This window comes from Hydra vulgaris, chromosome 07 (assembly GCF_038396675.1).
Source record: "Hydra vulgaris chromosome 07, alternate assembly HydraT2T_AEP".
NCBI lineage: Eukaryota > Metazoa > Cnidaria > Hydrozoa > Anthoathecata > Hydridae > Hydra > Hydra vulgaris.
Window position 1 is genome coordinate 13,002,458 of NC_088926.1, and position 23,693 is coordinate 13,026,150.

At 25.2% G+C, this 23,693-nt stretch overlaps 1 protein-coding gene across 2 annotated transcripts in view; it reads right to left on the minus strand.

Moving 5' to 3' along the window:
• Positions 1-20,915, minus strand: part of LOC100197936 (protein phosphatase 1 regulatory subunit 21) — a 45,505-nt gene extending 24,590 nt beyond the window's left edge. For both annotated transcript variants that reach the window (XM_065801096.1, XM_065801094.1), the window contains exons 1-11: positions 20,782-20,915; positions 17,329-17,397; positions 17,116-17,193; positions 14,396-14,461; positions 11,538-11,842; positions 11,025-11,071; positions 6,575-6,622; positions 5,934-5,986; positions 4,875-4,964; positions 4,709-4,768; positions 2,938-3,039 (exon numbers count right to left, since the gene is read on the minus strand). In XM_065801096.1, coding sequence (XP_065657168.1) covers positions 2,938-3,039; positions 4,709-4,768; positions 4,875-4,964; positions 5,934-5,986; positions 6,575-6,622; positions 11,025-11,071; positions 11,538-11,842; positions 14,396-14,461; positions 17,116-17,193; positions 17,329-17,397; positions 20,782-20,841 — 978 coding nt within the window. In that variant the 5' untranslated portion in view covers positions 20,842-20,915. The remainder of the gene's footprint in view (positions 1-2,937; positions 3,040-4,708; positions 4,769-4,874; positions 4,965-5,933; positions 5,987-6,574; positions 6,623-11,024; positions 11,072-11,537; positions 11,843-14,395; positions 14,462-17,115; positions 17,194-17,328; positions 17,398-20,781) is intronic.
• Positions 20,916-23,693: the final 2,778 nt, after the last annotated feature.

A 23,693-nucleotide genomic window follows, 5' to 3' on the forward strand; every position in this document is an offset into this window, starting at 1 on the left:
AGATTATTACTTCTTGCAATATTTTTCATTTTAATCTAAATTTACTTCTAATTCACCAAATTAATAGCAATTTCTAGCGAAAGCAAACTTTTTACACTATTTCTTCTAATTCACCAAATTAATAGCAATATCTAGCGAAAGCAAACTTTTTACACTAGAGCAAGAAGCAACTGTTTAGTTTGCCTTCAAGTATTTTTGTGCAATATTTGCATATGAAATGCGGTGCTCAAGATTTGTCTTGGTCCCCAACCGGCACGCCAAAGTATGCCTTATTAGAAGGTTAACCACAAAAAATAGCAAAACCTGAATTGTTTTTTTAACTTTTCTAAAAAAAATAATTAGGAATAACTGGTTAAACAAAATATTAACAACAAAATAAAAAATTTTGGTCACCCTTCTCCCCTATTAATAAATATATGATGGATAATAAGTAACTGTAAGCAAAATAACAACATCAATTTTTATATTGGAAATGCAGAAATTTTAGGTGACATGAAATCTTTATTTTTAAGGAAATCAGCTGATTGGATTAAAAATTGACAATCATCTCTAGTTTCAAACTAACAAAAGTGTAAGTCTAAGGCTTTGAGAGTCATATTTAGATGAACATCTTTACCTACTGATAAAGAAGGATATCAAAAATTTTTAACTTCACATTTGCAAACTGATAAGATTGCCAATTTTTTTAATGTGTCACCAAATGAATGCTGGTAAATTTTTAATTAATTTGTGTGAACTTGAAACATCTGAATGTATTTTAGCTGTAAAAACATCTAAATAATCAGTCAATGTCTAAAAGGAATGTAAAAAGAAAGATGATTTACAAGATAAATTGCAAAAATTTTTACAAGATAATGAACTTATTTTAACAATAAATAAAAATAGATTTCTGATGAAATTTGAAGGAACAATATAAAGGATTTTAAATGCAGACAAAGAAAAAGATTAAAGCTGAATTAAAAGTAGTTAATAATAAATAACAAAGGTGAATTATAATAATTACACCTTTAATTTAGTATATTGTAATATACATAATATCTTATTTATATTAATAAGATGTTACTTTGAGAAATATAATTATTATACTGAAACATTTATGTTCATAAAGTTTACAGTTATTATTCTTATTAAAATATTTTTTTTTTAAATAAAGTACAATATAATATTTATTTTAAAATAAAGTACAATATAATATTTATTTTCAATAAAGTACAATATAATATTTATTTTCAATAAAGTACAATATAATATTTATTTTCAATAAAGTACAATATAATATTTATTTTAAAATAAAGTACAATATAATATTTATTTTAAAATAAAGTACAATATATTATATTTATTTTCAATAGAAATGTTTCATAACTTTCTTTTTAAACAAAATCATCAGAAAAAGAAAAGTTTCTTATTTGTCAGACATTTATATATCATTTTAAACTTATATATTTTTAATTTATTTTAATTGTAGTAAAAGTGAACAATCATGATTTTAGAAGAATTGTTTTGAAAAGTTACACTTCTCATTTTTTGCTCTAAAAAGCAAAATCTCTGGCCGTGTTATTATAGTAGGCTGTAAATATATGCTGTTTTTCTAACTCATCTGATAATGTATTATTTAAAAGCATTTTTCCATCTTTTCTAGTTGTATATAGACTTTAAAGTTTCATTTTTTCAACTCAATAAACTTTAACTATTACTATTTTTGGTCTAAAATTTATGGTCATCTTTTTAAGAAACCAACATCAATCCAACATCAGAAATCATCAGAAAGATGCATTTGAAGAATTTAAAGCAGCTCTGGAAAAAATATTCTACAAGCATAAACATTTTTCATTAAATAGTAATAAAAAAAGTTTTCTTGTTAATTTATAATAGCAAACATATTTTACACCAGGCTGTTTATTGCCACATTTTAAACGCTTTTAGTATTGCTTTTAGATATTTTCACTTGCTTAAAACTCAAATAATTCTGTGTTGAATTCTTCATAAAATCATCTTTAACAATTGAAAAATCCTTGTTTAAAACTTTGTTTTTTGTTGTTCTGACTTTTTTTCTTCTAAATAATTCATTTTTAGAATTTTCATACTAACAATTAAAATCATTGTAATTGAAAGAAAATGCCCTTTACAGATGGCACTTTATAATTCAAGATTATTTTTTATATTTCTATGTACGTTTGTTTCATATGCAACCACACAACTATTTTCTATGTACATTTGTTTCATATGCAAATCCACAATTATTTTGATGACAATAATGGTTGCTTTAAAAAACAAGTAGTTTTTCTAAAGCATAATTCTTCTAAAAAGAACCTTCAATAAAACTTTAAAAGTTTATTTTTATTGCTTTTTTCATCATTGTCACCACAATAACCATCACCATCACCATCACCATCATCATCATCATCATCATCATCATCATCATCATCATCATCATCATCATCATCATCATCATCATCATCATCATCATCATCATCATTATCATCATCATTATCATCATCATCATCATCATCATCATCATCATCATCATCATCATCATCATCATCATCACCATAACTATCATCATCATCACCATGTCACCATCATTACTAAAACCATCATTATTGTTATCATCATCATCATCATCATCATCATCATCATCATCATCATCATCATCATCATCGTCATCATTGTCATCATCATCATCACCATCATCATCATTATCATCATCATCATTACCATAACTATCATTATCATCATCATCACCAATATCATCAACATAATCATTATTAACATCATCATCACCATTATAATTATCATCATCATCATCATCATCATCATCATCATCATCATCATCATCATCATCATCATCATCATCATCATCATCATCATCATCATCATCCCATCATTATCATACATTATGATTTGGTTATAAATTTTATCAAAATAAAAAATTACCAAAGATAAAAAAGTTTCATTTTGAGATTGTTCTTTTAAATTTCTTAAAGCCTGTTGAACTTTACGAGAGTGTTTAGCATTGTTAAGTAAGTGGTTACAGAGCTAAAATAAAATTCATGATTATAACACATGACAAAATAAAAAATATTTATAACAAATTTATAAAAAAAATAAAGTAAAAAAAATAATAATTTTGTATTTATAATATGATTTCAGAGTGTCATGGTGAGTATACAAGATACTGCAAATAAATACAGAAACCAGTTAACAAAAAATTTAAAATAGTTTAGATGAATAATAAATTCAGTTTGCTCACATAAGAAGTTTTATTTCATTGAAACTTTTTATGCCAACCTTATACTTCATCAACAATTTAAACTATCAATAAAATTGCATTTGCAATTTAATTAACTGTTAAACCTAATGATCTTTTTTCCCTTTTAAAAACTAAAAAGGAAAAAAGACAAAGTAAGTTTAAGTTGAAAAATTTTAACAAAAAAAAATTCAAAAATGCAACTAAAAATACAAATAAAAGTTTAGCTTAATAGTTCATAAGTCTGAAACACATTTGGCAATAAAAATTAATCTTCAATAATGGAAAAAATTGTGCCACCCTAATTATAATAGAAGTACACTTAGAAACCAAAAATCATAAACACTCTCTAAGCAACAAAAATATGTAATAATATAAAAGTAGGGCTAATATTTAAAAAATGTTTTTAAAGACTTTTTATATTAGCTTTGCAGGGATAAAAAAAAGATTAAATTTATCTATTCATTAGTAACTTGAATGAAATATTTATAATTTGGATAGAAAAAGAAAGATATGTATGTATATATATATATATATATATATATATATATATATATATATATATATATATATATATATATATATATATATATATATATATATATATATATGCATATATGTATATATGTATATATGCATATATGTATATATGCATATATATATATGTATGTGTATATATGTATAGTATATATGTATAGTATATATGTATATATATATATGTATATACATATATATATATATATATATATATATATATATATATATATATATATATACATATATATATATATATATATATATATATATATATATATATATATATATATATATATATATATATATATATATATATATGTATGTATGTATGTTTGTATGTATGTATGTATGTATGTATGTATGTATGTATGTATGTATGTACGTACGTACGTATGTATGTATATATATATATATATATATATATATATATATATATATATATTGGTACATACATATATACTACACACATAAATTTATATACACACACATATATATTGGTATATATGTATGTACCAATATATATATATATATATATATATATATATATTGGTACCAATATATATATATATATACATATACATACATATATATATATATATATATATATATATATATATATATATATATATATATATATATATATATAATAAAATTAGGAATAAATGACAGATAATAACAACATGTATGTATATGTATATATATATATATATATATATATATATATATATATATATATATATATATACATATATATTTTGATACATAAATTCATACCTGCATGCGTACATGGGAATATTTATATTAAAAAGTTATATATATGTATACACATATGTATACATATATATATAACTTTTATACATATATATGCTATTTTTATATACACAAATAATGTTAAAATAATTTTTCACATAATAAACTTACTTTCATATTTATGCTGTTAACATCTTCTTGCTTAATGTCCATTGAACAAACCCTTAATCTCTAATAGTTATAAAATTAGGAATAAATGACAGATAATAACAACATAATAAAGCATAAAATAGAAAAAATAAAAATTTATTTAAACTTAAATAAAAAAAATTATTACCTGTTCTAAATATGTGTGATAGTCTGATAGTGCTGCCATGAAAACTATTAAATGACTTGTTAAAACATCTAAAATATTTTGAACGGCATGCTGAAAATCAAAACAATTATTTTTTTTTATTTTTTATTTTAATTTTCTCAAACCATTGCATTAAAATTAAAAAGGGTAGAAAAATCTATTTAAAATTCTATACTAAAAACCATGGCTAATAAGGGGGCCCAAGTTTAGTCAAAATTTACATTTTCAGAAATTCCACATGCTTAGGTTTCCTATCTATTACACAACTTATAAAGAATCCCCCCAAAAAAATATTTTACTGTTGGGAACAGCTCCAAGTAAAAACTCAGTTTTTACTTGTAGCTGTTCCCAACAGTAAAATATTTTTTTGGGGAGATTTTTTATAAGTTGTGTAATAACTTATAAAGAATCCCCCAAACTTCAGAAACAACATAGTTCTAAAACCACAGGAGGGAGAATTATTTACATTATTAAACTATTTACTCTAGAGCAAACAGTAATCTCCGGTCACATAAATTGCAAGGTCCATCATTCCCTTTGCACTTCATATTGCATAATTAGTATTAATCTTTTAATGAAGGGGAGGGGGGGAGGGGGATGTTGATGATGATGTTGGTGGGCAAGTTCAATATGATTATGAATAAAATAATATGAATGATAAAAACAAAAGCATTTTTATAGCAGATCAGCAATATTCCACTATTTCCTGTGTTTGGAATTATCTTATCAAATGTCTTAAACATATTTATAAAACAAAATCTTTAATTCCTTTTAAAAATAGATTTTTACTTGTAGCTGTTACAAGCCTACAGATCACTTAAAATTGTGCATGAGAACTCATGTTACTTCGTGAAATCAATAGGACACCTCAGCATTAATTTTTTTTTTTTTTGCTTTATTGGGTCACCCTTATGGTTAATTTTATTATTTTTCTTTTATCCAAAACCTTTATCTTTATGGAACTGACAAAAAAGATATGAAAATATTAATATTAAGTCAATTTTCAAAATCAAATAACAATTTACAACATTAAATTTTTACCTGATGCTCTCTGTCGCAAGCTGGTATGTTAAACTCATTGAAATAAACGTTATCTAAAATTTAAAATTATCACATTTGTTACTAAGGTAACAACTGGTCAAGCGTAAAATAACAATCAATAGTTAAACAAAGCATTGAACCGTGAAGTGTCTAACAGTCAAACTCGATTAAGAACAATTGGACTGAAACACGTCTGATAAATCTGATATGATATAAACAGAGAAGAGGAAGATGAAATAGAGTTTGACATTGAGAAGAAGAAATATTAAGAAGAATTATAAGGTTACAAGTTGTATGAAGAGTTGGGAGTTATATAAGAAGTTGTGTAGAATATTAAGTATAAGGAACATTAAGCTACATGTAAAATAGTATCTGTTATATTAATTGAAGAGTTTATAATAATTCAAAATAAATTGTAATTAACTAATAGTTGTTTGGATTTATTATCATTACCTGGTACAAACACAAAGAATAAAGGTTCAGGAATATATTTACTTAACAGTAAAATACTACTGCGTAACACATTTATCAAATAAAGGAATTTAAGAGAGAGAAAAAAGGTTATTCAAAGAAACACTTACCATAGTCAGAAAATGGTACTCAAAGTAAGAAAAAAAAAAGTTATTCAAAGAAACACTTACCATAGTCAGAAAATGGTATTTTTTCTTTTATAAGATTTGTCGATATTTCTAAAAGAAACATTAAAAATTCAAAACGTTATAAATTTAAGACAAAATGTATAGTAGTGATAAAAAATAATATAAAAAAGTTATTGAAAATAAAAAAGTTATTGAAAAGAGAAATAAAAAAAAAACATTACTAGTATTATTGTAATAATAGAAAAAAAAAAAAAAAAAACAGAAACAGATTGGCTTGGCTGGTTTTTTTAGCACCTTGTTGCGTTATTTCAACCCAATTAGTGCTGGTATTTGGAGAAATTAATTTTTTTGGCTGTTTCTAAATCTATTTTGAGTTTTATTTTGAAAATTGGATTTTTTTTAAAAAAAAAAATCTATTTTATTAAACTGACAACTGATCTAATGGAAAAAAGCTCTGAAAAAAATTTTATAAAAAATCTATAGTAGCAAAATTAGAAATATCATTTTCTAATCCAAAAAACTTTTTTGGATTGGAAAACCTAATAATTGCTCTGATGAAGAAACATGGAAACAAGATTAATACAACTCAGATATGCAACATAAAAAAGATCAACAGGTTTCTTTAAATATTTCATCAAGAAATGATGCAGTCGTTGTATGACACAGTTTTCAGTTCTTGTAGAAATTCGAAAGATTTCTTACTTTCTAAATCTACTGGAAAAAAGAAATTGCTATGAACAAATTCAGTTGAATTCAATTGAAAAGATATTTTAAAAACTCAAAGCAGATTTCTAACAATTGCATATTTTGATAAAAAGATTTTGCAGGATATTAATAAAAATATAAAACAACAACAGAGAGTTTTGAGAGATTCTGGTAAATATTAATGGAAATTTAAAACTTTTTGGCATGCCACCAATGGAACAAGATAAGGGAAAATCTCATTATGGTAATTTATTAAAATTTTTAGATAAGTATGAGCTTATATACAGTATGTGGCACTACATTCGAAACCTTGGCACCTAAAATTTTAATTTTTTAGACTTTTATGGTTCATTTTTTTATTTTAACTTTAGAGTTCTGTGGGTCATTGATCAAAATAAATAAAAAGTATTAATTTTATCAACATGGCAAGCCAGAATTACTAAATAATCGAGCTGTACATGAATGCCTCACCCATGTCCAAGGAGTTATCAATGAGAAAATGATTGGAAGGGTGAAGCTGGACCTCAAGGCCAAGCCAAGAGGTGAAGAGGTGATTCACAAGTTGCTTGGAAGTTGATGATTCACAAGTTGCTGTGAAGTGAAAGGGTGAAGTGGCACCTGATTACAGACACTTTAAAAGACAAAACACTTAAAAAATATAATAAAGTTTTTAATATTCTAAAAAAGTATAGTAATAAAACTGTTCTTGGAAGAGAGGTTTTTTACAGTTGACTGGTAAAAAAATGCCTCCAGTTTTTATCAAATCCGGACTGCAAATTGATTTTGACATCTACATAGACATCCTGGACACACATGTCAAGCCCTGGATCTAGCCAATATACTTTCTGGAGACCAAGGTGGTGTTCCCACAAAATACCATCTTAGTCTCCAGAGAGTATGTGAACTTTATTTGCACTTGCTAAGTCATTTCCACATCTTTAACCTAACCACCAATTATTAATTGATTTAAGCATTAAAGAGTTGGCCAAAACAACTTGAGGAAAACAAGATATGAAACCTAGTATTTAATCAACCAACTATTTTTGACTCAACCTTCATTTTAATACATCAAAACATGCCTCTCAACATTCCATTGAAAACAAAAAATGTGAATGGAAAATAATGCCTGCTTCATTTTACTTTGGTGTGGATGTCCAAAAAAATGAATTTTCCTCATTAAAAGGCATTAATTAAAAATGTAGAGGCCCCAATGCAAAACAAGCAAATGAGACCCTGTTGTAATGATCAGGGATCAAAAAGTTAGCAGAATTCCTAGATAATAGGGTTTTACATTAAACAAATTTTTATTTTAAGCTTATTGACATTGGGTAATATCATTAAGCTTAAAATAAAAAATGTCCCAATATTATTTTTAATAGTTTTATTCCTCTCTAAAAGCCAGATACACAATTTTTATTATTGTAAGTTTTGAAATGGTTTTGAGTGTTTGTTCTACAATTTAAATGCTATAATCTGGTGTCATTAAAACTTTTCTTATTAAACATGAATAAAATAGATTTGATCTCAAGTTGTAAATGAGAATAGTCAGCTGATTAAATAAAAGTACACAAAATATATATTTTAACAGCTATATTACATGTGATAAAACCTTTTAATACATTTGAATGCTATTTTTTTTTTTCAGCAATTAACATTTAATTAACATTTTTCAAAATTTACCGAAAATTTTTACCTTTGCAACACAATTATGTCCAAATATAAATGTTTATGTTGCAAGATCTATTTCCTATGCATGTACTATGGTAAAGTCTTAATATTATCTAAAATTTTGTAGTAACCAGTGGATAGTTTACAAAAAATAAATTAATAGAATGGCAGAGTTTATTTTTCTATTTTGTACTGTCTTCTTTACTATTCATTTTACTTTTTCAAGAAATAAAAGTCTGGCCGAAAAAAAGGAAAGAAATAAAGCGAGTAGAATCATCAGAAGCTAAAAATATTTTTGCATTGAACAGGATTGAAGGAACATTTAAATCAATGGAGAGATATATGTGGAATTTGGTTCTATTATGTCTTGCAGATATAGAACTCAGAGATGACAAGAAAAAAATGTTGTGCAAGTTCTTTTCTCACAACTTTCCTACACACTATAATAAACTGTTCCTATACACTACCAATCTGTTTCTACACACTATAATAAACTGTTCCAATACACTACCAATCTGTTTCTACACACTATAATAAACTGTTCCAATACACTACCAATCTGTTTCTACACACTATAATAAGTCTAAAAATTTGAATTTTTTAAAAAGAGAAACCTTAAAAAGACTTCACCTTGATAAAAAAAAGAGTGGACTTCACCTTGAAAAAAACCTGCAGCTTCTTACATTTAGTTGGTAAGATCTTATGGTTTATTTTCAGTCATTAAAGTTATTTTATGTTGTTAAATTTGAATAAGAACAATAACAAACTTGCTGAACTGCCCTTTATCTTTTTATTGACCAATTTTAAAACTTTTATGGATTACTTTCAATAATTGTTCAGAAAATTCAATAATTGTTCAGAATCAAGCTTTGATCAGAAACAAAAAGCCATTTAGTGAAGAGGGAAGACAAAGAAAAGGGGAGACAAAAACTGATTGCCATTCAGTAAGAGGCACCAATTCTTTTAACATAAATGTATATTAAAATAGTTTTAAAATTTTATTAAAAAAAGCAAGTTATCATTGAAGTTCTTTTTATAAAAAGTTTTTTTTATACCTGTGCTTTATACCTTAACAGTAACAACTTATTTTATAAAGTAACTTATACTTAAACAGTAATACTTATTTATATTGACAGTTTAATCAGACCAGATTTCTTTTTCAAGAAAAAATAGCAGTTTTAGAGTATAAATAGAGTATAAATTCTAAAAATAAATTGTAAAACAAAAAAAAGATATTTTCTGCCCCAACCAAACCCTCAGTCGATGTAGCAACACTCCCTTGCGGGTCAGGCTAAAAGATAGTAGATGTAGCAGCACTCCCTTGCGAGTCAGGCTATTTGTCAGTCGATGTAGCAGCACTCCCTTGCGAGTCAGGCTATAAGATAGTCGATGTAGCAACACTCCGCGCATGATTTACAATAAAAAAAAATAAAAATAAAAACATTTTATTAAAAAAATTAAAAATAAAAACATTTTATTAAAAAAATAAAAATAAAAACATTGTTTATATTGTTAAAAACATTCAGAATGTTTTTAAAACATTCTGGTCAATTAAATTTGCGTTTTTGTGGTTTTTTTAAAAAACGATTTATTTGTAATTAAGTTAATGGTTTTTACTTTCGTCCAACACGCAAATGTTGGACGAAAGTAAAAAGTTATTAAAAGTGACCTATGTGTTGGCGTAAGAATCACTTTTTTCCTTCCGCTCTTCCCAAAGACAACAAACTATAGATCTATATATATATATATATATATATATATATATATATATATATATATATATATATATATATATATATATATATATATATATATATATATATAAACTGTAGTTTTAAAAAGAATGCTAATAAACCAGACTAGTAAAAGTTTAAAAACTTAAAGTTTTTTTTTTAAATGATAGATAGCTTGCCCAAACCTAACACTCAGTTGATGCAGTGGCACTTTTTTGTAACAGCAGGCTATATGAATATATATATATATATATATATATATATATATATATATATATATATATATATATATATATATATATATATATATATATATATATATATATATATATATATATGTAGTGAAAATATGTAGATATATAAATGAAAAAAGTAAAACATGTTACCAAGTTTACATCGAAGCTCTTGATGAATACTGTTTAATTGAAGTTTACTAAATATCAAGAAAATTTTAGCAAATTAAATTATTTTAGCAAACTATTTTATATATATATTGTGTTTGTTTTATAACTATTGTTTATATATTAGGGTGAATAAAAAAAAAAAAAAGCATTTGCTTTTACTATACGTGAATAAAAATTTTTATTCTTGTAAAGCTGACCAACTACTTTAAAAATGCTGAGTAAATTTTTTTATTCGTGTTTGTATTATAACTATTGTATATGTAATGTGTTTGTTTTTAAAATATTGATTATATATATTGTGTTTATATTATAACTATTGTATATATACTGTGTTCAAATATTATATCATTGTTAACTATTTGAGAATCAAAAAAAAAACAAACAAAAAAAACAGAAAGAATAAAATATTGGGTAAACAACTCCAACATAATAATGCATCACATATTTTATGTAAGTAATTTATCTTAAAATTAATCAGAAAAAATGGCTACTAACTACTTTTCTGCTGTAATATTTGCAAGATTTAAATCTTCATCTCTTTTTTTTAAACATTCTTGCAAACAATTTAACTCTTCTTTTAGGTGATCAACTGCATAATTATTTTTCAAATTCAAATCCTCAATTGTTTTGTCGTAACTTTGCTTTTCTTGTTCAAGTATTTCAAGTTTGGATTCAAGAAGTTGAATATTTAACAAATTTTCTTCCTTGAAGTTTTGAAGCTCTTTATGCAGTCTTTCATTTTCTTTAATTTTCATTTGAAGCTCTTGTTCATGTATTACATTTTTTGTTTGAGAAGATTGCTAAAAAAAAGTAAACAAGATTACTTCATTGCAATAAAGTATTAATAATTGCTTAGTTGATTGTAAAATTTCTATGCAACTAAATTTTAATGATTAAATAACACAAAAAAATACTTTACAAAATACAATTTTTTTTTCTTTCTAATTAAGGAAGTTTTTTTGGGCATTCTTAAAACTTTTAAGAACTGCCAAATAAAATTCTAAATTAGAAATGAACTTTTAATAAAAGTATCAAGATATTTCGAATAGAATGTGAAAACAAGACATTTCAAATAGAATGTGAAAACAAGATATTTCAAATAGAATGTGAAAACAAGATATTTCAAATAGAATGTGAAAACAAGATATTTCAAATAGAATGTGAAAACAAGATATTTCAAATAGAATGTGAAAACAAGATATTTCAAATAGAATGTGAAAACAAGATATTTCAAATAGAATGTGAAAACAAGATATTTCAAATAGAATGTGAAAACAAGATATTTCAAATAGAATGTGAAAACAAGATATTTCAAATAGAATGTGAAAACAAGATATTTCAAATAGAATGTGAAAACAAGATATTTCAAATAGAATGTGAAAAACACAAAACGATTTTTTTAATACTTTCATTTATATTTATAGTGATATCAAGATTAAACATTTCCTATAAGTAGTATTTATCATGCCATAACAAACAAGAGTTTGTGTAACCAATTTTGGTTTTGGTGGCCTACACAAAAATTTACAATTTATTAATAGAAACTTAATCAAGAATGAAATTGTTTTTTAATCATGTTATGTATCACTTCAAAATTTTCAAAAATTTTGAAATAAATTTTAAAAGAACTTAGGATCTATCAAATTTAATTGTTAACATAAAAATTGTGTAAGTTTATTAACCTTCTAAATGGAAGTATAAAAAACGGAAGTATAAAAAAAAAGTTACTTCTAAAGTTTTTTTTTAATTTTGAACTTGAAACAAGCATAATTTGTCTCAGCAATATATCATTAGAAAATGGAGTTTAATCTCCTGTGCCACTCTAAAGTTCATGCATATAATATTCATCTTTAACCTGATACCTTAAATGTTCATTATACGCTAAAGAGAACTTTTTTAAATTTAGAACAAGTGCAGCAGTGGTATGGAGCAGGAGAAGGGAATTATGAGAAGGGAGGAGGTTTCTGCTTCAGCAGTATCATTAGGAAAACTGTCAAAATATTGAAAGATTTGAACTGAAGAAAAAATTATTTCACAGGAAATTAAGGAATTATTAAAATAAATTTTTTATTAACTTTTTTGTAAGCAGGAAGTTAACAGTATTTTGTAAAAATTAATAATTTTTATTTGATTGTTTGTTTTCATGATTTTTTAAAAGGTTCTTATACTCATGTCTGTATTTAGAAATCAACTCTAATGTTTTATTTATCGATTGAACACAATGACATTCAACACACTTTAATCATTACTAAAAAACTACCTAACAAATATTTTTTTTTTTTTTTGCAAATGGAAGCTAATGTATTGCTGTTTGAAAGTAATGATAATAAGTAATGGTTATCATTGTTATCAGAAATGAACAAACATTATACTTTTGAAAAAAAGTTTTAGAAACTTTTCTTCAAAATCCTTCATTGTTACAAATTGACATTTTAAAACTGACAGGTGTTTCTCGATCCTCAGTTGCATATATTTTGCATAAATATAAACAGACTCAATGAAACCTATTGTAAACAAGACTTTTCACAATTGTTAGGCCAGCAATATTTTTATCAGTCGAAAAGTAGAAAAAAATTTTAATTATGTTCAATGATAATAGATTTCTTTAATCCAAAGGATAACCTTTTTTTTTTCTTGCAAACTTTTTGGAAAGATTATTGAAGGTAGGTGCTAATTTTAGAATAGACCAGTTTAATTCAAAACTAATATTTTTTTCATTTAGATCTCAAATATAATTTGACAGTCCTTTGAGTTTTTTTCTTTATTTAAAAAATTGTTTTTGTTTTTTATTCACCCTCTGTTAACACAATATATTATATACAATATACATATTATACAATACAGTTTATTTTCTTAAAATTGTTAAAAACATATGAAAATCTAGTCAAAAATCTTTTGTAACTAACAAAAAAGATGGACTGAGAAAATGCAAGGGGGCTCCTATATATATGTGCTTGATTGAAAACTATTATTAACTATATTATAACTATTATTATTACATTATTTAATTTTTTTAATCAATTTTTATTCTATCAAATTTAAAGATTAGAAAAAAGAGAACAAAATTATTTAATGTTTTTTTATTTAATAGTTACTAAAGTTAGTGCATTTTAAGCTTTTTCTATTGGTTTAATCATTATGTAAATTTTTTTATTCGAACTTTCCAACCAATTTTGGGAAAAATAAAAAATTTTATTTCATATTTGTAAATAATTGCTACAATACAAACCAAATAAAATACAATAAATAAATACAGGTAACAGTAAATTACTTATAAAAAAACATAAGAAAGTAATATATTTAGTTGTAAATATACATTTTAAAACATAGTAAAATAGTGTAGTAACACTCACTTTTTTATTTCCTTTTTTTTCATAGCTATCTAATTCATTTTGCAAGATTTCAACACGCTTTGAAAGCTGAAAAAAAGAAAACTATCTTAAACAAACTTTGAATTATTTTATTAGAATATTAGGTCATTCCCAATATTTCCACTCCACGTATCAGTATTCCCATATTTCACACTTAGTGTATTGAAAGATGTATCTTGAAAGATTATTCTCTTTTTGAGAGAAAGTTAAAGTAAGCTAAGCTTACTTTAAGCAATAATTGAAAGTTGTCCGGCTGACCCGTAAAATCATGTCTTGGTAAACCAGTTACTCACCCACCCTTTCTATACTTATTCCTTACATCAATATTTTTTAGTAAGTGGTAGAAAAATAATTATATATATATATATATATATATATATATATATATATATATATATATATATATTTATTTTTATATATATATATATATATATATAGATAGATATAGAGAGAGAGAGAGAGAGAGAGAGAGAGAGAGAGAGAGAGAGAGAGAGAGAGAGAGAGAGAGAGAGAAACTATACATATTGTCTACCATTTGAAGCTATGAAAAAAATTTTTTTTAAATAATTAACTTTAAAAAACCCTAAAAGCTATGGTAGCGATTCAGCATCATTTATCAGCAGATATTAGTACCTTGGATATTAGTATCTATCTAAATAATATTTAGAATACCTGCTTGAAATGTTTAATTACAATTGGTATAAAAAGTTGAAAAAAATGTGGCATTAGTCTTAAAAGTATGTAGAATAATGGAATAACTTACCATGACTCATATAGTAGTAATAAAATGTATTCAGCAAGTTTTACCAGATTGGGTATGTAATATACTTTTCATGAAAATGCTTGAATAATTGGACCAATTTGTCAACATAGGCAAATATCTTCTATGAACTCTATTCTTACTTTTTTGATGCAAAAAAAACAAACAAGTTTTTGCACTTGGCATCTCATAAAAAAGACTCTCAATATTAATTTTTTGTTAATCATCTTAACCATGTATGTTGTTGTTTTTTTTTTGTTGTTTTTTTATTCTGATTCACTCCCAACAAGGCTGCAAGCAACCACTATTAAGTTGGGAGTTACTAGGAAAAAAAGAATAGAGTTTTAGAGCAAGGAAACAATTGACAGAAGACTTAAAAAGTTGAAGGTTGTATAAGTCAGGAAAATATGAAGATGGGAGAGAGTTCCAAAGGGTTAAAGTGCGGGGGAAAAAACTAAAAGATTTTATATTTGTTTAGTCTTTTACAGAGAAAAAAACTAAAAATAAAAGTTTTTGAGGAGCGGCCATTATAGTGTTTGTAGAAAAGAGAAAGAGATGCAACTTTATGACGATGGGAAAGAGGCTTAAGCTTAAAAGATAGACCAGATCCAACTACGTTTACAATGCGTTTTTGGATCTTGTCTAGAAGAGAAAGAACATCATTAGAAGAACCAGCAAATATACAGAGATAATTAAGAGATTTGTAGAGGTAGAGAATGGAGCCCCAATCAGTTACAGAAGTGAGATCAGATTCAAGATTGGCTGCCTGTTCTAAGCGATCAAAAAGATAAGATTTTTGTCAAGACAGGAATATAAAGTTGAGTCATCAGCAAAAAGAGCTACTTTAGATGTAAGGTTGTCGGGAAGATCACTAATGTAGATAATAAACAAAATAGGACCAAGAATAGAACCTTGAGGTACCCCAGAAGTTACTGGAAATAAAGAAGAATGTTGGCCTTCGAGGATGACTTTAGTAAAGCAGTTTTTAAAGCTTAGAGCTTCAGCAGACCATACAATATCCTCCCAATTCATTATGTGATTTAGAGACTAGATTTTAATTTTTTAGTACTAAAATAATGTTTGTTGCATTCACTTGACTTTTTTCCATAACTAATATAGTTTTGTTAAAATCATTAGAAGAACCAGCCTAAGTATACAGGAATTTTTTTTTTTTGTTACATTCACTTGACTTTTTTTCACAGTGAATATAGTTTTGTTAAAATTATTTAGCTGTCCATACATACAAATATAACTCATCTGTTTCACTTTCAAAATAGACTTGCAAAGTAGATGGACAGTTCTCTAGAGAAATAAAATATGACTTTAGTGCTTCAAATGTAACCAAGCCAGCAACAGAGAAAGAAATATAGTACTTGTTTTGTTGTATTCCACATCTACAAAATCACAAAACTCTTTAAATTTAGTTACTTGAATTGTGTAGATATGAAAATACTTATGTATTTTTACTACAAGAACTTTGATTGATAGACTATCCATAGCAGACTAAAGTGTATTTTGCACAATATGTGCACCACAACCAATATCAACAGTATTAACACAACGTTCTGAGCCTGTGTATGTTAGAGCATGTGTATTTTATTTTTACCATTATTATGTACTCCACCAAAACTTGTGTTACAATTGTCAAAACAAAAATCTGCTTTTTATCAATCTTGCAATGTTGAAACTAGCTTATCAGTCTATATTTTAGATATTTTACCATGATCAGATTTAAAATCCATATTCATACATATTCATTAATAAAGCCAATAAGACAATAACAGGGCAAAATAAAAATCGTTGGGGCACTGCGACAAATGGTATGAAGCCAGGACAATTATGGTCAAAACAGGATATATGGTAAGTCTAATAATAGTTATGACTATCTTTATTGTAATAAAGTAAAATATTAAAAATGTAACAAATAGAATAAAATTGTAACCTGTGAATTTCTAAATTCTAAACTATCAATATCTTGTTGAATTTTTCTGATTTCTTGATCACGTTGCTTGAGAATCTCCTGGAAGATTTTAAATTATTTAAGTTATACAAACATCTCTGGTATCTACAGTTATCTAAAACTAGGATTTTTCAACAACAACAAAAAATAGGTTTATTTGGTCTAAGAAAAAATTTTTAATCCAAAATATTCAACCTGCGTTGCTTTACTACTAGCTTGTTCATCAATAACAGCTTTTTTAAGAACAGTAATTTGGGCTCTAGCCTAAAATAATAAAAATAAGATTATCATAACTATAAATGTAAGATATAAAGAATACAATAGTTAAATAAAAAACAATAAACATAAATTACAAAAGAACTTTATTAATAAAATATAATTATTTTGTAGTAACAATTTTTTTACAAATGTTGATGCACATTCATAGGTAAAGTCTAGATGCATACTCATAGTTAAAGTCTAGATTCAATATTTTCTTAGATAGATATTTCAATATAAAATGAGAGAAAAAGATCTTATTTAGCAAAATTTCCTAATCACTCCACTTAAATCAAAATTAAGTAATTATCAACAATAGATTCAATGATGCAGCTAGTTTATTTATTGTTGACAACAGAAATGTGAAGCATAATTTATTTGCACTTTAATTTTTATTTAATTTTAACTTTAATTTTTATCGTAACTTTTATAACTTTATTTGTCATATTAAATGTGAATTCTTTTGAGTTATTGTAAGCTACAAACATTTGCAGAAAGACATTATAACTACTTTTGATTACATTTACATGTTAAAAACAAGCAGCCCCCCCCCCCATCTTTTGTTGCTGCTAAGCAAACCAAATGCTCCAAGCAATCTTGATTTTTCAAAACACCTTTCCATACAAAAAAATAAAAAAAGTCATAACATTTTTTTGTTATTTCATTCATTAAAGATTTAAAAAAAAAGAATTTAATCTTAATAACCATGTTACTTTGCATTTTTGTTTACTTTAGCAATCTAAGACCAGTTTCCAGTGCTCAAAGTGAGGAGGGATGAGATGAGATGCTCATCAACCTCACTTTGAGCATCATTTTTAAAAAGCGAAAACAATCCTTATTTTCTTTAACATAGCAATTATATTGGAGGACATTACAGAAAACTTGTTTTTCTTTTGACCCACTTCTTTTTTATCCATACCATCTTTAATAAATCTTATCTCCATCTTTTCTGATTCTTTCTTTGATGATAATTTATGCCCGCATTGAGAACAAAACTTCTCACCTGGTACTAGAAATTTCCCTTTGCAGTATTGGAACTTGCTGTATCCAATTTGATTTTATGAAGCCTGCCTGTAAAGTAAAATAAAAAACTCTCTTCATATTTATAAAATTTTTAGCAAAGTCATCTAAAACTGAGTGTTGTCTAGTGTTCAATTGTATAATTTCAAAGATGAGCTAAAACGGAATTTTTTTGTGACCATTATTAGTGGCTTGGTGCTAAAGTCTACAACACTTGCAACAATACTGCAGCTATATTGCTTTTATATTATCAAGAAAACTGGTATTTGCAACTAGTATCAGTTTGACTTAAACTCTTTTTTAATGCTTTCTCTTTTTAAACCCAGCTCTAGTGCCATCCAACACATTAATTTCAGATCAACTTTGCAAATTCTAGGTGATCTTCTTCCCGATGATGCTGGAATTCCTTGGAGTGTTTGACAGTCCATTGTATTTCTAATTGTGGGCAGTCCTCAGTCAGTTTATGGTATAGTCAATAAGTCTCAATGACTTGGGAAAATAGAACATGAATGTGTACTGTCATAATAACCTGTTTCTACATTATGCAACAAATTTTGGGTTCAGCATTCCCAAAAAAAGCCAGGTGAAAAAATATAATTTTTTGTTCTACTTTAACATGGAATTACCTGGTAATGAATGTAAAAATGGAATTACCTGGTACATATTTATAATATGTAAAAACATCTGAAAATGTAAAATATGTAATATATATATATATATATATATATATATATATATATATATATATATATATATATATATATATATATATATATATATATATATATATATAATATATGTAAAACCTGATTTAAATAATAAGTTAAATCAAATGAATCTTTGAATGACCAATAATTTAAAGTTTTTATTTTATGCTAAGTCAAGGCAACAACAGCATAAAAACATTTTATTTTTTTTTTGATTGTCAAAGATAGAAAAAGAGTAGATTAAGTAAAAAAAAAAGTTATGTAAAATTTTTTCAACACCAAGTGGATTAAGTCTTTAAACCATTAGCAATTCAATTTGGAACTATAAATGACTTTCCTGTCCTTATATTTGAGGATTTACATGATACCCCTGTTGAATCATCAGAACAAAAAATATTTCATGAAAAAGGAGTTGCAACAGGCTTCTAAATGTAGGTAATAAAGATTATGTTCATGTTTCTAATCAACAAGTCTGGTCTAAACTAAAAACATCTTAGAGACCTAAATTTATCCAAATAATTAGCTGATCTTTGACATGGCAAAGGCAATCAACATCTTATTATAAAGAACAATTTGATTTAGGAAAAACTTAAGCTGCTAAACAAGCTCTTGCAATGAGCTCTTGGTATAAATCAATGCACAGTAGCACAAATGGAACACTTTTCAATCACTTATCACAGACATTTTATCTGGTGCCACAGATTTACACACCAATTACTTTTTATACAAGATATAGGCTCAAGTACAAAAACATTAGCATGGTTTTTAAATTACGTACAAGGCTGTAGACAACTTTTTTTGATATTTGAGCTAAGCAACTTTGACACATGAAGAAAACTCCATATTTAAGTATGTTCATCTATATGAGGAATGAAGATGCTATGCAAAAAATTGCGGTGATTGGAGACTGAGACCAACAAAAACCTCAAAACATTAGCCCCTCTCCAGCCCCAAATAGGAGCGCAAGGAGTCAAAAAAAAATTCAAATTTGACTCGTTGCCCTCCTATTTGGGGCTGGGGAGGCTAACATTTTGGGTTTTTGTTTTTGTCCCAGTCTCTAAACACTGCAATTTTTTGCATAGCATCCTCATATAGATGAACATACTTAAATATGGAGTTTTCTTTATGTTTCAAAGTTACTTAGCTCAAACATCAAAAAAAGTTATCTACGGCCTTGACATATATATGAGGAACCAAATAGCTACAGATTCTAAAACAAAATTTATTGGTTCTACAATACATAAATGCAATGGCACATAAAGTGTTTTAACAAAAGCATCCTCATTACTTCCAAAAGAACTACTAGCACTGTCATATACTACTCTTATCAGAAATAAACTAGAATACTGAAGCTCTCTCTACTTATCAACTGCAAAAACTCACTTAATAAAAATAGATGTTATAGAAAATAATAATAATAACAATAATAATAAGAATAATAATAATGATAATAATAATAATAACAATAATAACAATAATAATAATAACAATAATGATAATAATAGTAATAATAATAATAGTAATAATAATAATAAAAAAAAACTTTATTAGGGCCAATGATGTGTCTAGAAGAAAAAAGAATTTTTAAAAACATTTACATCTAAATTACATAATACCACAAATTAAAGAAAAAATAATATCAGCTTATATCAGTATAAAAAACCTTTTGGTACTCTTGCCCTAGCCTTTGGTATTTTATTGTAATGTCTTCAGTGTTCTCCATTTATAATAAGATATGATTAAAATTTCATTTTAATTATAACTTTGAATAAAGAAAACATTTTAATAATAAAAACTCTAATAATAACAATATATATATATATATATATTTATATATATATATATATATATATATATATATATATATATATATATATATATATATATATATATATATATATATATATATTATATATATTATATATAATAAAAACAATAATAATAATAGTAAAAACAATATATATATATATATATATATATATATATATATATATATATATATATATATATATATATATATATATATATATATATATATATATATATAGTATGCAATATTATTTGCATATGTAAATACAAACAAAATATATTATCATTATTATTACTATTATTGTTATTACCATTATTATTATTTTTTTTATTATTTTTATTTATATTATATGAAATTTATTATTTATATTATATACATTATATATTATATAAAAATTTTAACACAGTTAACAAGGTATTTCAATAAAAAAAAATGAAAAAATTGGTAAAACTGAGATATTTAAGAATGATTTAGAAGCTGCAGTGTGAACTATAATCAGTAGTTATATATATACTATACTTAGTAGATATAAATGAATCTACTGTATATATATAAATAATAAATATATCTACAGGAGATATAAATATATCTACTGAATATAATTATTATTAGTATAACAGTATTACTGCTATAATGGCTTACAGTTAAGTACTAATTATTAGCAAATGTTACCAAATAAAGGTAAACTCATTACGTTAATCTTTATACAAAAAAACATTAAAGATGTCACCAGTGTAAACTAATTAAGTAATAAATACCGAAAAGACAAGGTAATTTTAAAATATTATTACGCGTTTTTTTGTGTTTTTTTTTTAAACCATCACGCGTATTACTTAAGGGTTATTTACAAAAAGGCGCGATCAACTTTGGCACTGAAAATCACGGATGTGAAGTCGGAGCCCGGAGTCCAGGAGTCCCTGTTTTTACCCGGAGTTCGGAGTCCCACTTGTCCTTATAATTATTGGGACTTCGGGATTTTTTAAACTCTTATATTATATAAACCTTTCCAAGCATATAAACCTTTCCTAATAAACCGTTATTAACTTCTACAAGTTTGTTAACTTAAAATTGTTTAACCAATAGTAACGTTTCTTTTTTTTTTCTTTTTTTTGTTCTTTATTATAATATTTATTACAATTTAAATAAACAAAACTTTGTTACAATAATAAAAGTTAACAAGTCAAGATATTGTTAAGAAATAAATATTAAAAATAAATATAAAGAACGCGGATTACTCAAAGAAGACCATCAGGTCTTGTCACAGAGAAACCGCTAATTGCTTGTGGATAAAAAAAAAAAAAAAATAAATAAATAAAAAAGAATATACATTAAATATATACATATACTAATATAGATAAGGGATTTTCAAAAAATTTTAAAATTTAAAAGTAGTTAAGTAATCAGTTGAAAAAATGAGTTTTTTAAGATTTTGTTTAAAAGAATCAAAATTACATTCTTGAGAAAAATCTTTAGAAGTATTTAGAACTATACTATTTCATAAAAATGGTCCGCGAAATGAAATAAAAAATTTTCCAAAATTGGTTTGAGAAAATGGTTGTCGAATTAAATTATCGTTCCTTAAAATATATTTATTTCTATCTATTTGTAAATACAAGTTACGAAAAGAAACGGGTGATAGGTGGGTCTTGTATTTATACATAAAACAAAGAATATTAAAAACATTTAACTCACGTATATTGAGTGCTTTTATATCATATAAAAGAGGCTTGGCGTGAGCAAAACGGTCCTTGAAATTTATAAGGCGTGCTACGCGTTTCTGTTGCCGATAGGGAGGTTTAAGTTTACTTTTATAAGTGCTACCCTAAGCAATGTTTGCATAATTAATATGGCAATGAATTAGAAAATAATATAACTGAATTAAGGTATGTTTATCTAGAAAGTTTCTTATTTTGTATAAAATGCCTATACTCTTTGAAATTTTATTGCACAAGTTAGCAATATGGCTTTTCCAATTAAGATTTTCATCGATATATACACCTAAAAATCTTGTCACTAGAACTCTTTTAATAATTATGTTATCGATAAAAAGAAAGGGTAAGTTGCTAGGCAGCTGTTGCTAATTACCATAAGGATGAAAAAGAATCCATTTAGTTTTATCAATATTTAATGATAGTTTGTTTAATCTAAACCATTCGGAAATTTTGGCAAGTTCAATGTTCATGTTGCTAAAAAGTGAAAAAATGTTTTTATGAGAAAGAAATAAGTTAGAATCATCAGCAAACATAATTTTCATTAGGTTAGAAGCTTTCGGTAGCTCATTAACATATATTAGAAAAAGGAGGGGTCCTAATATGGATCCTTAAGGAACTCCACATGAAATATTTAACAAATTAGATGATACGTTATCATCTGCATAAACAAATTGTTTCCGAATATTCAGTTAACTTTTAAGCCAAATTAATATATTTCCAGTAATTCTATACCACTCCAACTTTTTAAAAAGAATTTTGTGATCAATAGTATCAAAAGCTTTTGCCAAGTCAATGAAAACACCTAAAGTAAATTGAGAATTTTCAAATGAGTCAGATATTTTTCTTATAAATTGCAAAATGGCATGTTCAGTGGAATTGTTTTTTTGGAATCCATATTGATTGCTGTATAATAAAATGTTTATAGTAAGATGATTATAAATTTTATTGTACAAAATTAATTCTAAAACTTTAGAGAATACAGAAAGTAGTGAAATTGGACGATAGTTACTTATATTCTTAACGTCACCACCTTTTAATATTTGTATGACTTTT